Source organism: Gorilla gorilla, chromosome 22 (assembly GCF_029281585.2).
Source record: "Gorilla gorilla gorilla isolate KB3781 chromosome 22, NHGRI_mGorGor1-v2.1_pri, whole genome shotgun sequence".
NCBI lineage: Eukaryota > Metazoa > Chordata > Mammalia > Primates > Hominidae > Gorilla > Gorilla gorilla.
Window position 1 is genome coordinate 16,471,910 of NC_073246.2, and position 13,701 is coordinate 16,485,610.

Genomic DNA, 13,701 nt, shown 5'->3' on the forward strand with positions numbered 1-13,701 from the left:
GCTATGCTTGTGTCCTTTTTAGTGCGGAACTCCGTGATGAGGCCTTCTTCCTGACCACTTGAGCCTCATGGTGTCTCCTCTTTTTAGGAATCCAATCTCTCTTCCTGTGCTTCAATCTCCTCAAGGGCTCTGCAGCACTTCCCCTCAAAAGCATTTCCCTAAATCCTTGACTGGGTACCAGACCTTCATTTTTAAGTGATTGAAGTTGTGGCTGAGTATGCGTCATGGGCAATTGCCACCGTTTTAAAGTCAAGTAGTTTGTTAGTTGCTCCCCAACTTATAATTTCCTGGCATCTCCATAAAGAAGCTATCCTGTCTTGATCTCCCTGAGGCAGCAGGTTGATTAAAGTTTTAAAATCATGGTTAGTGACTGCTGTGTTTAAGGAGGCCCCAGAATAATCGATTTGGAGTGGTAGCCATAGCAAGAGTGGGGTCATGATGGAGGCAGGACCTTGGAAAACTGAAATGAAACACCATTTCATGCTGTGAAGTGGGAGGAATAGAGGTAGACATGTGCTTTAGCTTCACCTGGGCACTGCATATGCGGTTAAATCTCAGGGGTCTGGAAAAATATGCCAGACGTTAGCAGTGTAATGTTGTCCTCCAGCATTTGAAATAACACTTTGTGTTTCCTGTTTTTTCCTAAGGTATTACGTTGTATTGGTTAAAAAAAAATAGGTCACTTTGGAAGGTACTTACCTACAGTACCTATATAAATTGAATGGATCAATTTAAATAGGAAGATGGAATCTGTTATATAGGAATAATCATCATGTTCAATGCCCTCTAGCAAATATTTCCTAAGTGCCCACTGTGTGCCAGGTATTATGTTAGGCACCAGAGATTAAAAAGGCTAAACAAAATAATCTCTGTCACAAGGAGGTCACAGTCTTACGGAAGGGCAATTGTCATACAAATATATAAAGCATAATATGACAAGTGCTATGACCCACAATTTACAAGTTGCTATGGAAACACAAAGAAGAGAGCACCAAAGGGAATCATGGAAGGCTTCACAGAGTAAGCGACCTTTAGGATGGAGGAAAGAGGGAGACTTCCTAATGTGGAAAATAGCAGGAGACACTCCAGGAAAATAAATAGCATATGGAAAGTCACAAAGGGAAGAAAATTGCAAGTATATTGTTATGGCTGGAGTGTAGATTGAGAGGTGTGTGTGTATGGTGGTGGTGGTGAGGGGGTAGTTACAATTCATAAGGTAGGTAAAAAGCAATTGGGGAAGACCTTATGCAGCCTGGAAGGAAGTTTGGATATTATACTAAAGACAATGAGAAGCCACACAAAACTTTCAAGCAGAAAAGTACCTGATTTGATTCGTGGGTTAGAAAGATTTATCTGGAGGCTGTGTGGAGGATGGATGAGAAGGTAGGGGGTCAGTTGGAAAGCTACTGCCGTATTCCGTGCATGAGATCATGAGGATCCAAAGCAAGACAACAACCATGGAAATGGATAGAAGGCCATGAATATGAAAGCATTTTTAGAGGTAGGATCCATAGGGCTTGATTACTTATTGAATTTGTATGAGGAGGATATATGTGAGATGAAGCAAGAAGTGATTTTCTGCTTTGATGACCGGCTGGGTGTTAGTAGCAGTAAAGAGGAGTTGGCAATAAAAAAGCAGAAGCAAATTTGTAGAGAAAATCGATGGTTTGGTTATGTTGAATTGAAGTTTCCTGGGGGTATCAAGTGAGTCAGATAAACATCAGCGGACAGAGGAGGTTGAGGAGGTTGAGATTATTGCTATGGGATGCACTTATATTACAAAAAGTGAGGGGTGTCTGGGAGGAGATATTTTCTCTAAAGTCCAGTATTAAAACCCCTAAGTAACATTACTCTGGAAAATGCAATATGCAAATAGTTCTTTTTATTATTAACATTAGGGTATGTCAAATTTTAAAATATTTACACTTAAAGACAAAACATCTGCACAATTATTACAATTGGTTTCACTAAATCAGAAGTGACTACGCATTATCTATACTTTTATACCAGAAAACAAAATGAAGAAATCAACAAAATATAATTACTGAAACTCCACTGTGGATCAGGATAAAATGTGTCCAATATTAACTCACACTTTCCCAATAAGTATAAAAATGAATATAACATTGCTTGGACATCTTGTTTCAACAGCGAATCCTCTATTACTATTTGTTCAATAACATATACAAATTCAAAACTGGCAAGTATGAAAAAAGGTTACTTTGTTTTTTGCAGATATTGTACTTGTAAAAAAAAGCCAAATAAAGCATATGCCACACATACCAAAGTCTTACATTTTGCCTTTCTAATACAGGCAAGTGAAATATTAACGCATAGCATTTAAAATAATAAATATATATTTTATTGACAGTAATTTGGAATGTTAGAGATACAAAATTTTATGTACAATTTTTCAGATTAAAACATTTAAACTTTAGGTTTTATTTACAAATATTTATCTTATCTTCCTCTCCTATTTGATGTTTTAGCTCAAGAAGAGTTAAAACGGAATGCATCTGTAGATATATAGTTGGGAATGTGTGTTCAGTCACTTGGCTCTGCGATAGTAATCTTATGTACCATGTCAGACAGATTTTCAGACTCCAGATCCTCTTTGCCATTATCTGAATTTCCTGATGAGATATAGCAACCAGAGTCCCTTGGGCAGTCATCTAACTGTGACTTATTTAAGGAGATGTCTGAGCTCAAGGATAGGGGCTCAGGTTCATTTTCTTGCTCTTGAATAACTATAAATGGAAAAAAAGGGCAGGAGTTAGGTAAAGCAACACAAAATCTTATTCATGTACTCATTCACTTTCAAGTATTATCCCATTTTAACTGTTCTAACCATGACTTCATTACAATGGAAAGTTCTGCAAGTAAAAGATATCTTTGTTTATTACAAAAGAGATATTTGCACCCAAATATTCAAGCTACTGTTTTATTAGAAGCCAAAATTTGCCCTTCATTGTTCACTTGCAGTTTCATGGAATTCATGTGAACTTCCTGCATAAGCAAAGATCAATATGGACTCTCATTTTACATTAATAATAAGTTGCCAGAGAAAGCAGATTGTATCCACAGTGTGACTGATGCCTTGCCCAAATACTCCTTAAAGTATCATTAGAAAAAGGCATTTAAAGTTTAAATGCACAATCCAAGTCAATAGTGATCTTTGTGAACAATTTTAGATTCATGATAATCTAGATTGATTAATAAATTATCACTATAAGTAAGAATGTACAGTAGGACTTCAATTATTTGGAAGTTAACTAATAAAACTTTAAATATCCAGAATTTTCCTATGTTTGCATGTATCACAAAATAGATATAAGAAACCAGGTTGCTTTTAGAAAGTAAAACACCAAAATTTCCACTGAATCTACTTTATGAATATTTAGTCTTCCATATCTTTGTCTGTAGTCCTGAAGAATAATCATTTATTTTCAGATTGATAATTCTGCATTCTTAAAGCAGTGTTCTATATTCAACAGGCATTATCTTTTAGAAAAAGATTACTATTAGGGATATAACAAAATATATTTTGGAAGAACCCCTAAGCAGCCTGAAGTTCACATGTTACTCTTCTCGATTCCTTTAGCGTCAACTTTCTCTCTGTCCATGTGAAGTTTCTTGATGGGTGTTTCTGCATCCTGAGCTGAGCTCCTCAGAGAAGAAATAGATCTCAGGTACTGCCTCTTAGCTGCAGTACCATATCTTCCTCTTTCCCCTTCTAACCTTGGGGCTTCACCACTGTAGGCATTTGAATAGCTCCACGTTGAAAGAGCCAGACACACATTTAAGGTTGGGACAAGAACTCTGCCTACAGAGGCTTTGCACTTCATCCCATTCCAGTGAGAATAAAGTAAATCCAAACCTCGGAATCCTTCAAAGGAGGAAAATGTATAATTTTCTTCAATAGGCTATTATAATGCTAATTAATTTATATCTAGGAAATCTCTATCTTATTTATTATATATATATATATCTTGCTTTAAAATGCATTTTGTAGTTTCCATATGTTTTGCTAACATTAGTTTATGATCCACTGTGTGTCCAATTGCCATCAACTTCCATTACAAATGAGAATTGTGCTGTAAGTTACCCTTGTGTTAATGAATTAACTTCTCTTTAATGTTTATAGAATGGTACTAGTTAAGCATCATCCATGGGAGAAATTGAAAAGTGTTACTTAAAATATCTCCTAAATTCTGTAGTTTAGAAGAAGAACACTGGTTGAGAAAGGCTGGAAGAAAATGATAAAAATTGCTTCTTAGTCTACCCATCTTCAGAATGAGTCATAACAGTTCTTTTAACCTTTTCCTTAAGGCTTGTATTTGCAACAGTGAAACCGTATTTATGCCATTCTTCTGAATCTTCACATTTGCCCCACAATTTTAACTACAGATTCAAATATCAGGTATTTGCCTAGTGATATTATAACTACTTCTAGATATAAGATGACAATTTTAATAGGCACCTATTGTGATTGTTATTTTTAAATTTTAGCTACCATGGAAGCATTTTGTGTGCATTATTCATGACAATCTTTAAGTTTGGGAGGGTTTACTTATTATTCACTAGTCTTTCTGAGTATCAGTCATTCACTCTTCTTTCTAAGCCCTTTTTTTTTATGAAAAGGCAGCACTAAAATGGGACCTCATTCTCTGAAGAATTGCTTTCTATCCTGCCTTGGCTTTTCTATCTTATTGCCACTGAAATGAAATGAGCCAGCTCTGTGTTCCATTATCCAAGTGTTTCTAGAAAAGGCCAGAGGAATTAGTGCTTTTGTATGCATTCTGCCACATCAGCAATGATCATCCTATTTGGAGTGTGAACCTCTTAGTCATAATGATTGTGGGGATAAGGCCAGATTTCCCCAGATTATGTTTGGGCCGATATTACCTCAATGCAAAATTAAAAGAACTGATCTACTTCCCTTCACACTGATATCCTAAACAAGACTTGGCATAATAAAAACTCTTTGTTCCCAACACTCTGTTCTATTTAGGTTGATTACCAATTGTGGGGCTCTCTTCAGGATATGAAGCAGAGTCTTTAAGAACTGTAATTTCCAAAATTAGTTCTTTTCCTTTAAAAAAATAAATATTTAGCTTGTTATTTCACCCTCAGAAGCCTCTGTGCATTCACCTCAATGGGGAACAAAGTAAATAAATTAAAAAACTGTCTTTACTAGAGAATATGTCATTGTGTAATATTAGTAATAAAAATGTATTTGTTTTTATTTCCACATGAGAAATGCTATATCACGTTCTCTAAATTCTAGGAATGGTTTTGTTTTAAACACAGGCCATTTATTGTAGAAACCTTTCATCTGCAATTTTTATGGAAAAAGAAAATAGTTTCTCAGTATGAAAGTTATGCAGCACAGTAATTTACAGAACAGCAGTAATTTGCTAAATGATTTCCTCGTGAAATGAAAACAAGACTGTGCCTCCTCAAATGCTTCCTACCAGGCTTGCAATAATTTCAGGCAGGTGATCAGCTGGAACTCTCAACTGTAACTATAAAAAGGCAGGTCATTATGTTATATTACGGAGATGAAAGCTATATTGCATTCACTTTTGTATTTGGAGGATCGAGATTTTCCTCTTCTTGTTTCTTTTCATCCTGACACTAATGACAGGGATTGACGCAAACCTAGGTCTTGTGTTATGGGTGTTTCTTTCCTGCAGAGGAGATGAATTCACATTAATGCATCCACATTTTCTTTCTAAGTCATTTGGTCCCTTCATGTGGCCATGAAACAGAGTAAAGCTAACTGGCCTACCCAGAAATTGAAACCATAACCTTCATCAGTTTTGTCCCATGGTTCAATCATCTGGGCTAACCAGGCAAGTAACACATTGGAATAAGAAACAGGTTTGCCTACAAAATTACGGACTTCCCATAGGATGTTTCAGTGCATCTTTTTATACTAAAACATTTCTGATAATATGCTAGGTTTAAAAAAGTATACATAATTCATGTATTCTATTATTACAATTATATGAAAACATACACATATGCATATAACTTACAAACAAAAGTGTTCAAATTTGTTAATTTTCCCTCTGTTTCTCAGGTCATCCACATTGTTTTTAATGAAAGAATTAAAATGGTATAATTTTTCAGTAAAGCCCCCAAATGGTTTTTAAATATCTTAAAGGACATACGTATCTAAATTAGAATACACTGAAGAATTATTAAATAATTTGAAAAAGGGTCTTTCTTATTGCTGCCAGCTGACAGCCGGCATACTAGGAACTCCAGAAAGCTGTATAATTCTGTAGTCTACATAATAAAAATAAAATAATATTAAAAAATTACTTAGGAAATATTTTATCATGAAGAGCTAATTTGCATATTAAAATAATTTATTTCCTACCAAAATTGTTACAGAATTGTATAAAGCCCATGTAAAAACATTTTAAGATAGTTATCAATGTTGAAAGAAAAGGGTGGCATGGTGATGAAAACAGAAGATGTCTAATATAATTATTCACAAAATAATTATATTGGAGTTTTGACATTTAATTAATTAAGAAAGGCAATCTCAATTATACTAAAAGTGAAGATAGTTTTAAGGAAATAAAACTGGATCCTTATTCTGGGAAAAAGTTCTACTCTAAGAAGAGAAATCTGCCCCACCTTTACATATTAAAAAATTAAAGATTCAAAAAAATGAAAACTAATTTTTGCTTGACTTTTCCAGATTTCTTTGCCCAAATCATCCAGATTTTGTCTTTACCATCTTGCTTGCCTTAGCTTTGAAGCCTCTCTTTCTTTGGGCGAAGTACTATAAAATAATGCAACCTTAAAGGCATAGGAAAATTCCTGGCTAAAGGAATTTCTCAATAAATAATTTTTTAATAAACACAATGATATTTAGATGAATTAAAGGAAATTGGAACTAAAAGAGAGCAAAAAAGGAATTTTGTTAAAATTCAAATGAGAATACCTCTCAGCTCCATCAATCATCTTCCCGTTTGTCTCTATCCTGGGGCCATCTCCAAAGAGGCAAAACCCAGGGATACACATCTTAGGATGACTCAAAACCTCAATCTCACGTTTTAACCTCACTGGAGTCACTCAAATGAAAACCCAGCCACTGTTCAGGTAACTACGGCTATATTTATTTGTCCAGAGGCAGCGTTATCCAGGGAGGAAATTTTAGTGGACAACATGGCATGTCTCTCAGTTATTTTTTATTTCATCTAAAGCCCATTCTTAAGTTACCTGAACTCTTTAATTCTAATAACAGTGAATATTTGGTGTTCATTTCACTTGAATACTAACCCACCTTTTGGAAACACAACAACAAATGAAAAATAGGATTCCGTTCATAGGAAAATAACTGGTGGCTTCTGTTCCCCTGAGGCCATGAGAGGATATGGAGTTGAAATGACTTCCCCTCCTCTTGCATATCTCTTTTTGGAGCCTAGCTTCTAACGAGATGTGTACCTGGAAATAGACCTTTTCGCTTTCAGCTAGGGCAATCTCCACTTCCACTGTGCTAGGAACTTCAGCAGAGGCAGAGGCATACTCACTCAAGATCACGATAACTCAGCACCTACCTGGGCAATCTCGTTAGACTGCTACTCTCCCCAACCATACACCATATGGAGGGCTTTGGTCCCAGGAAATATTTACCCTCCTCAGTTAAAGTTGTCATATTGTACTGACTATTTTCGTAATGACCAAATAACGTTTAAAACTGTCACACGTTATTTAATTAGGGGCCTTGGAAAGTCAAGTTCATATTTCTTATAGGTTAATTAAACCCATTTACATGATGAAGGAGTTAAGAACACATTACCCCAAAATATGCTGCTCTGGCATATTGACTATTTTGAGTTGAAGGCACTTGAAGAGAGCAGGTGCAAGAATATCACTCTGGCTTTCCCTTTTTTTTTTTTTTTTAAGAGAGAGAGAAATAGGGTCTGGCTAGGTTGCCCAGGCTGGTCTTGAACTCTTGGACTCAAGCAATCCTCCTGCCTCAGCCTCCCAGAGTGGTGGGATTACAGGCATAAGCCACCATGCCTAGTCTGACTTTCCTTCTGCTTCTTAAAAGCAGATGGCATTTCCATGTGAAAGCTACCTTCCCTCTACCAGAAGAAAAGTATCATTCCTATCATCAAGGACAGGAAGTTGAGGCAGAGGGAAATCTGTACAAACAAGCCATGTTAGACAAACCCTTATCTATCTAACCACTTCACCCAATTAGCTAGCCTATTTCAAGCTTCTGTGACTTGTCACATTTTCACAACTTATTATTCTTTGTCTAATTCAGTATACAAGTGTTCAACTCTAACTGCATCTTTGGGTCTTCATTTCCCATGAAGCCTCCCTTGCCACATGAAATTTGTGTTAAATAAATTTGTGTGATTTTCTCCTGTTGGTCTGTCTTATATCAATTTAATTTTCAGCTGTTTTAAAAAGCCTAAGAGGGTAGAGATAAAATTTTGCCTTCCCTATATAGATATGATAAAAAACTAATCTAATTTCACTATGTCTAAAATTATTACTTTTGACAAAAATAGGAATACCCTGCATATTATTGATCTACAATTTGCTTTCACATTTAACATATTTTTAAAAAACTTTAATATCAGTAAACAGCACGCTATATCATTTTCTTAACATCACACCTTCAAAACTACTTTATTGTTTGGGTATATCTTAATTTATTTAACAGGTTAATTATTGATGGAAGTCCCTATTGTTTTTAGTTTTTACCCAAAACTACTAGATTTTTAGCTAGTATTTTTGTGCATTTGTATCTTGAATTTCGTAGGACAAATACTTAGAACTGGAATTTCTGGATACAAAAGTGTGCATATTTTAAACTTTGATTGTGTTTCACGTTATTGCCCTCCAAAAATGTACTTATTTACACTCTTGCACACATGCATGCACACATGCATGGTTAGCATATTCATAAACTAAATCTTGACAACATACTCAAATACCGATCTGCTTATTACAAATACTTGTATGTGTGAGATGGGATTGCAGACAACTTTATTTTTATAATAATAGAATACTGACTTACTATTTGGGGATCTTTTGACCTCCTCATTCATCATTTACTCATTTTATGTTAACCATCCACTAATGCAAAGCACAGGACTAGGGGCTTTGGGAAAGCATATGGTAATAGAAGATTTGGTCTTGTTTGGCCAGGGTAATCATTACAAAACTATGTGTTGTATACAATCACAATGCAATATAAACACAGGTACAGGAGTGCTCTATATATACGGCCATTAGAGAGGTCCTTATGTGGCTAAAGTGAAAAATCTGTGAACACTTTTCACTGGAAATTTTCCGGTAGAAAAGTGAGAATCCTTATACTTTATTTTATAGTTTTTTGTATGATATAGAATATGGCATCCATCATAAGTGAAAGTTTGGAGGTAAAATTAAAAAGAAATTTGAAGAAATTAAATTGCATGAGGGCAAACAACTATGACTATAGATATTAAATACATACAAGTAAAATGCCTGCATGCTTTCTCTACTTTGTGTGGACAGGTAGCATAGCTTTTCTTTAAAGCTGTATATTTCTTGAATCTAGATGCAAATCATATGGCAAGTGGGTTGGAAACTCCAGGTACACATGTCAGGGGCTAGGCCCAGGCTATGCTGGCACACTGTTAGGCCAACTGCTGGACTGCTGCTTGGCATAAATACAAATCTCCCCTGCTGACAGCTCGTGTTCCAGGCTCCTGGCTGCGGCCCGCCATTTGCCCTGCATCGATTTGGGCAGGCAGGCGGGCAGGCAGGCAGGCAGGCAGGAAGGCACAACTGGGGATGCTTGAGCAATGAGGGGCTGCTGTGACCACAGCTGGTATCAACATTCTGGCACACAACCCACCCTTTCCCTTTCCTCCTCATTTGGCACTGCAGCCAGAGTTTGCAGGTACCTCAAATGCATTGTATACAGATTCTGTAAAGTTTGCTTATTCTGTTACTTTGTTTTCAATTTTAAATTTAATTATCCCTGTAATCTAGAGCAAACAAGGTATTTCCATCACCCATTTTCCCCAAGGACAATAGTACACATTCTCATAGACACAATTTTAAGACACATTGGAGTGCTTCTGAATGTGAAAAATGAGGAACAAGTGCAGAATAAAGACAAGATGTTTACTATAAACAACAGTAAACCAGCTTATTATTCTAAAGAGGTCTTCAGAGTAAGGCAAAGGGGCCTTGAAGATTGTGTTTATGGAACAACACACACACACACACACACACACACACACATATTCTCTGTTCTCTTTTTTATTTGGGAATACTGACTTCCAAAGTAAATGAAACATTTTTAAATTCAGATGATAAATAGAAAAACCTAAATGTGCACAAAATAAACAGATCCTGCTCTCTTGTCCCTTCAAGAGCTGCATCTCACCCCAATTTTTCTTCTCCCTATAACCTTATCTAGATTCCCAGTTGAGGGAACCGATGACCTAATTCCTCTCAGTTTAAATGCAACACAGGAGCAAATTCCAAATATCTATGCTGGTCTTGCTGGGATTGCAGAACCCCAGGGTGGTTATCCTCCTCCAGAGGTAATCCTGTGATCAGCACTAACACCACATACCAGCCCTTTCATCAGCTTGTTGGAGAAGCATCTTTACTTCCCACCGAGCAGTGACCTAGATACCATCTCACACCAGTTAGAATCAGGATCATTAAAAAGTCAAGAAAAAACAGATGCTGAAGAGGATGTGGAGAAATAGGAATGCTTTTACACTGTTAGTGGGAATGTAAATTAGTTCAACCACTGTCAAAGACAGTGTGGCGATCCCTCACGGATCTAGAACCAGAAATACCATTTGACCCAGCAATCCCATTACTGGGTCTATACCCAAAGGATTATAAATCACTCTACTATAAAGACACATGCACACATATGTTTATTGCAACACCATTCACAATAGCAAAGACTTGCAACCAACCCTAATGCCCATCAATGACAGACTGGATAAAGAAAATCTGGCACATATACACCATGGAATACTACACAGCCATAAAAAAGGATGAGTTCATGTCCTTTACAGGGACATGGATGAAGCTGGAAACCATCATTCTCAGTAAACTAACACAGGAACAGAAAACCAAACACATGTTCTCACTCACAAGTGGGAGCTGAACAATGAGAACACATGGACACAGGGAGGGGAACATCACACACCACTGCTTGTCAGGGGGTGGGGGGCTAGGGGAAGGATAGCATTAGGAGAAATACCTAATGTAGATGAAGGGTTGATGGGTGCAGCAAACCACCATGTCATGTGTATACCTGTGTAACAAACCTCCATGTTCTGCACATGTATCCCAGAACTTAAAGTACAATACAAAAAAAAAAAAGTGTAATCCAGTTTACATTTTCAAGGTCAAAGTGGGTACACTGCTGTCTATCTTGGGCTAAGAAGAGAAAAGGAAAAATTCTTGCTTTAAATCTTAGAAGTCTGGTTTTTTTCCATGTTTTGTACCCCATCCTCTTGGTCTCTTCAGATATATTCAAGACTCACATAGGACTTGTCTTTTCTACATTATCTCAAAATTTTAGCTCTTATCCTCAAGATATGTGCCCATTTTGCTCAACTTTTATATTGCATGATTAGCAAAGCAAATCCTTTTATGTTCTCAATCTAACAATGAAACACCAAACTAGAAATTTATGGCCATTCCTCAAACTGACATCATTCAATGATCAAAGTAAAATGCATCCATAATATCCTAGAAAATTTACATGTCCCATTCTTAAAAACAAAAGCAAACTATTTTTAACCTTTAACGTGACATGCATTTGTTTTTAAATGTCTCAGTTTTATATAATCATATACTCAAGGTCTTTATCATTCAAGGTACAGGAAGGTTGTGCGTTTAATCTTTAGCATGGTTGTAGGAGATATGATTCACAGAGTAGAAAATAGATAAAAATAAGCATGCAGCCAGTATGGTGCCAAATCATCAGAACTCAACATCTTATTGACAAATGGAAGTCATTCTTCTTTATTTCTTGAGCAAAGCAGTTTCATATAAGATAAATAGCTTTCAGTCAGAATAGCCTAACCTGCAATATGCATCTTTTTGACATGTATATTCTAATACTACTCTAGACCATAAGATTAAAATAAGAAAAATCTCAGGGTAGTGTGTTGACAAGAAGCACTGGTTGAATCTGTATTTTTTTTCCATTTTTCATCTCCCAGAATTTGGCTCTGTGTATGTTTGTACCTTACTGGCTGTCATTAAGTAATCAACTTCAAGTGACCTTCAAGCATCATTTTCTAAAGTTTTATGCAGGGGAATAATTTCTGGGACATGTCCTTTTTTATATCAAACATCAAAAACCATTTAATGCTTTGGAGATACTATGTTTTGTTTTCAGAGACCAGGATATGGCAGAACATGTTTCTGATAGATGTAAGAGACTGAATTATAGATTTGTGAGCCTGAGAAAGCCACTTAGCTACTTGGATTTTCATCTTCTCATCTTGCAATGGACGAATTTTGCATCAGGTGTTTCTTTTCTTTTTTTTCTTTTTAATTACACCGGCTCTATAAATAATTTTACCATCTATGAATAATTGTTCTTTTGTTAGCATAGAAAGGAGACAGGTGATGAGTGAAGTGGAATGAAAAAATTAAGGGGACGCAAGCCTTTGGCACTGAACCCATCTTCCCTCTGTGGGCCCCTGGGGATACTGTTTATTGCTGAAAGTGCTGCTTGCCCAGGTTCCCAGCCCCTTCTCTCCACAAACCCTGTTGACAGGCAGCCATGGAAGCCTCTCGCCTTTTACCTTCTGATACAGAAAACTGAACTAAAGCCCTTGAGAAAATTGGTGAAGTAGCAGAAAACTTCAATTTTCAAATATTCATTGCTTTCATATTGGCCAATTTGCACATGTGGAGGAGTTTTATAGTAGACTCCCTTTGATTAAATCTCCATCTCTGCACTCATCTAGCTGTTTGACTTCTTTGAAATTCATCTCCAAATTTTTGCCTCGTCTGCAAATTGGGCAAAATACCTAGATGTGTGCTATTATGGAAGAAAAGCAATCATTTACAAGTGCTCAAAAAATACTCTTCTCCTCCCTGCACTTCATGGTCAAATCATTTTGGAGAGTATTGGCAATGACACTGGACATTGTCCATAATAAAACTCTATAGAATCTACTTCTAAGCCAAACATTGTTTAGTGAGGAGCCATGTCTTCAAATGACAAGATGTGAATGAAACTGACTCCTTTACCTGAAAGAACTTACTATATCTGTTTACACTGATCAATTTTGTCTTGACTTGAAATATTGATTAAATTGGCTACTTTCTGAAGCTTGAACTTTGTCTCCCTCTGTGACCACATGTCCCTCTCTTTTGCATCTCCCAGCCCCACAACTTCAAAGAAAGCATATAATAACCTAGGCTTGATGATGAAATCAGTTCTGCTGATGTCAAATTAGTTATGCCTGTGAAAGCTCTTGGAAAAGGATGATAAGAATAAAGTAAAAACCAGTTTCTTAAAAAGTAAATGACTTTTCACTAGATAAAAAGCCAGTGTATAGGAAACATGTGCTCTACCTCAATTTTGTGGGACTTATGAGAGAGAGTGTAGAATAGCCCACAAAAGGACAATCAGGAGGCCTGGTCCCTAAATAACGCTTTCCTCCCTCCTCACTCTCCATC

At 36.4% G+C, this 13,701-nt stretch overlaps 1 protein-coding gene across 1 annotated transcript in view; it reads right to left on the bottom strand.

The window, feature by feature from the left end:
- Positions 1 to 1,858: 1,858 nt before the first annotated feature.
- Positions 1,859 to 13,701, bottom strand: part of SAMSN1 (SAM domain, SH3 domain and nuclear localization signals 1) — a 137,431-nt gene continuing 125,588 nt past the window's right edge. Inside the window, 1 exon segment of the mRNA XM_063702748.1 lies at positions 1,859 to 2,747. Coding sequence (XP_063558818.1) covers positions 2,545 to 2,747 — 203 coding nt within the window. The 3' untranslated portion in view covers positions 1,859 to 2,544.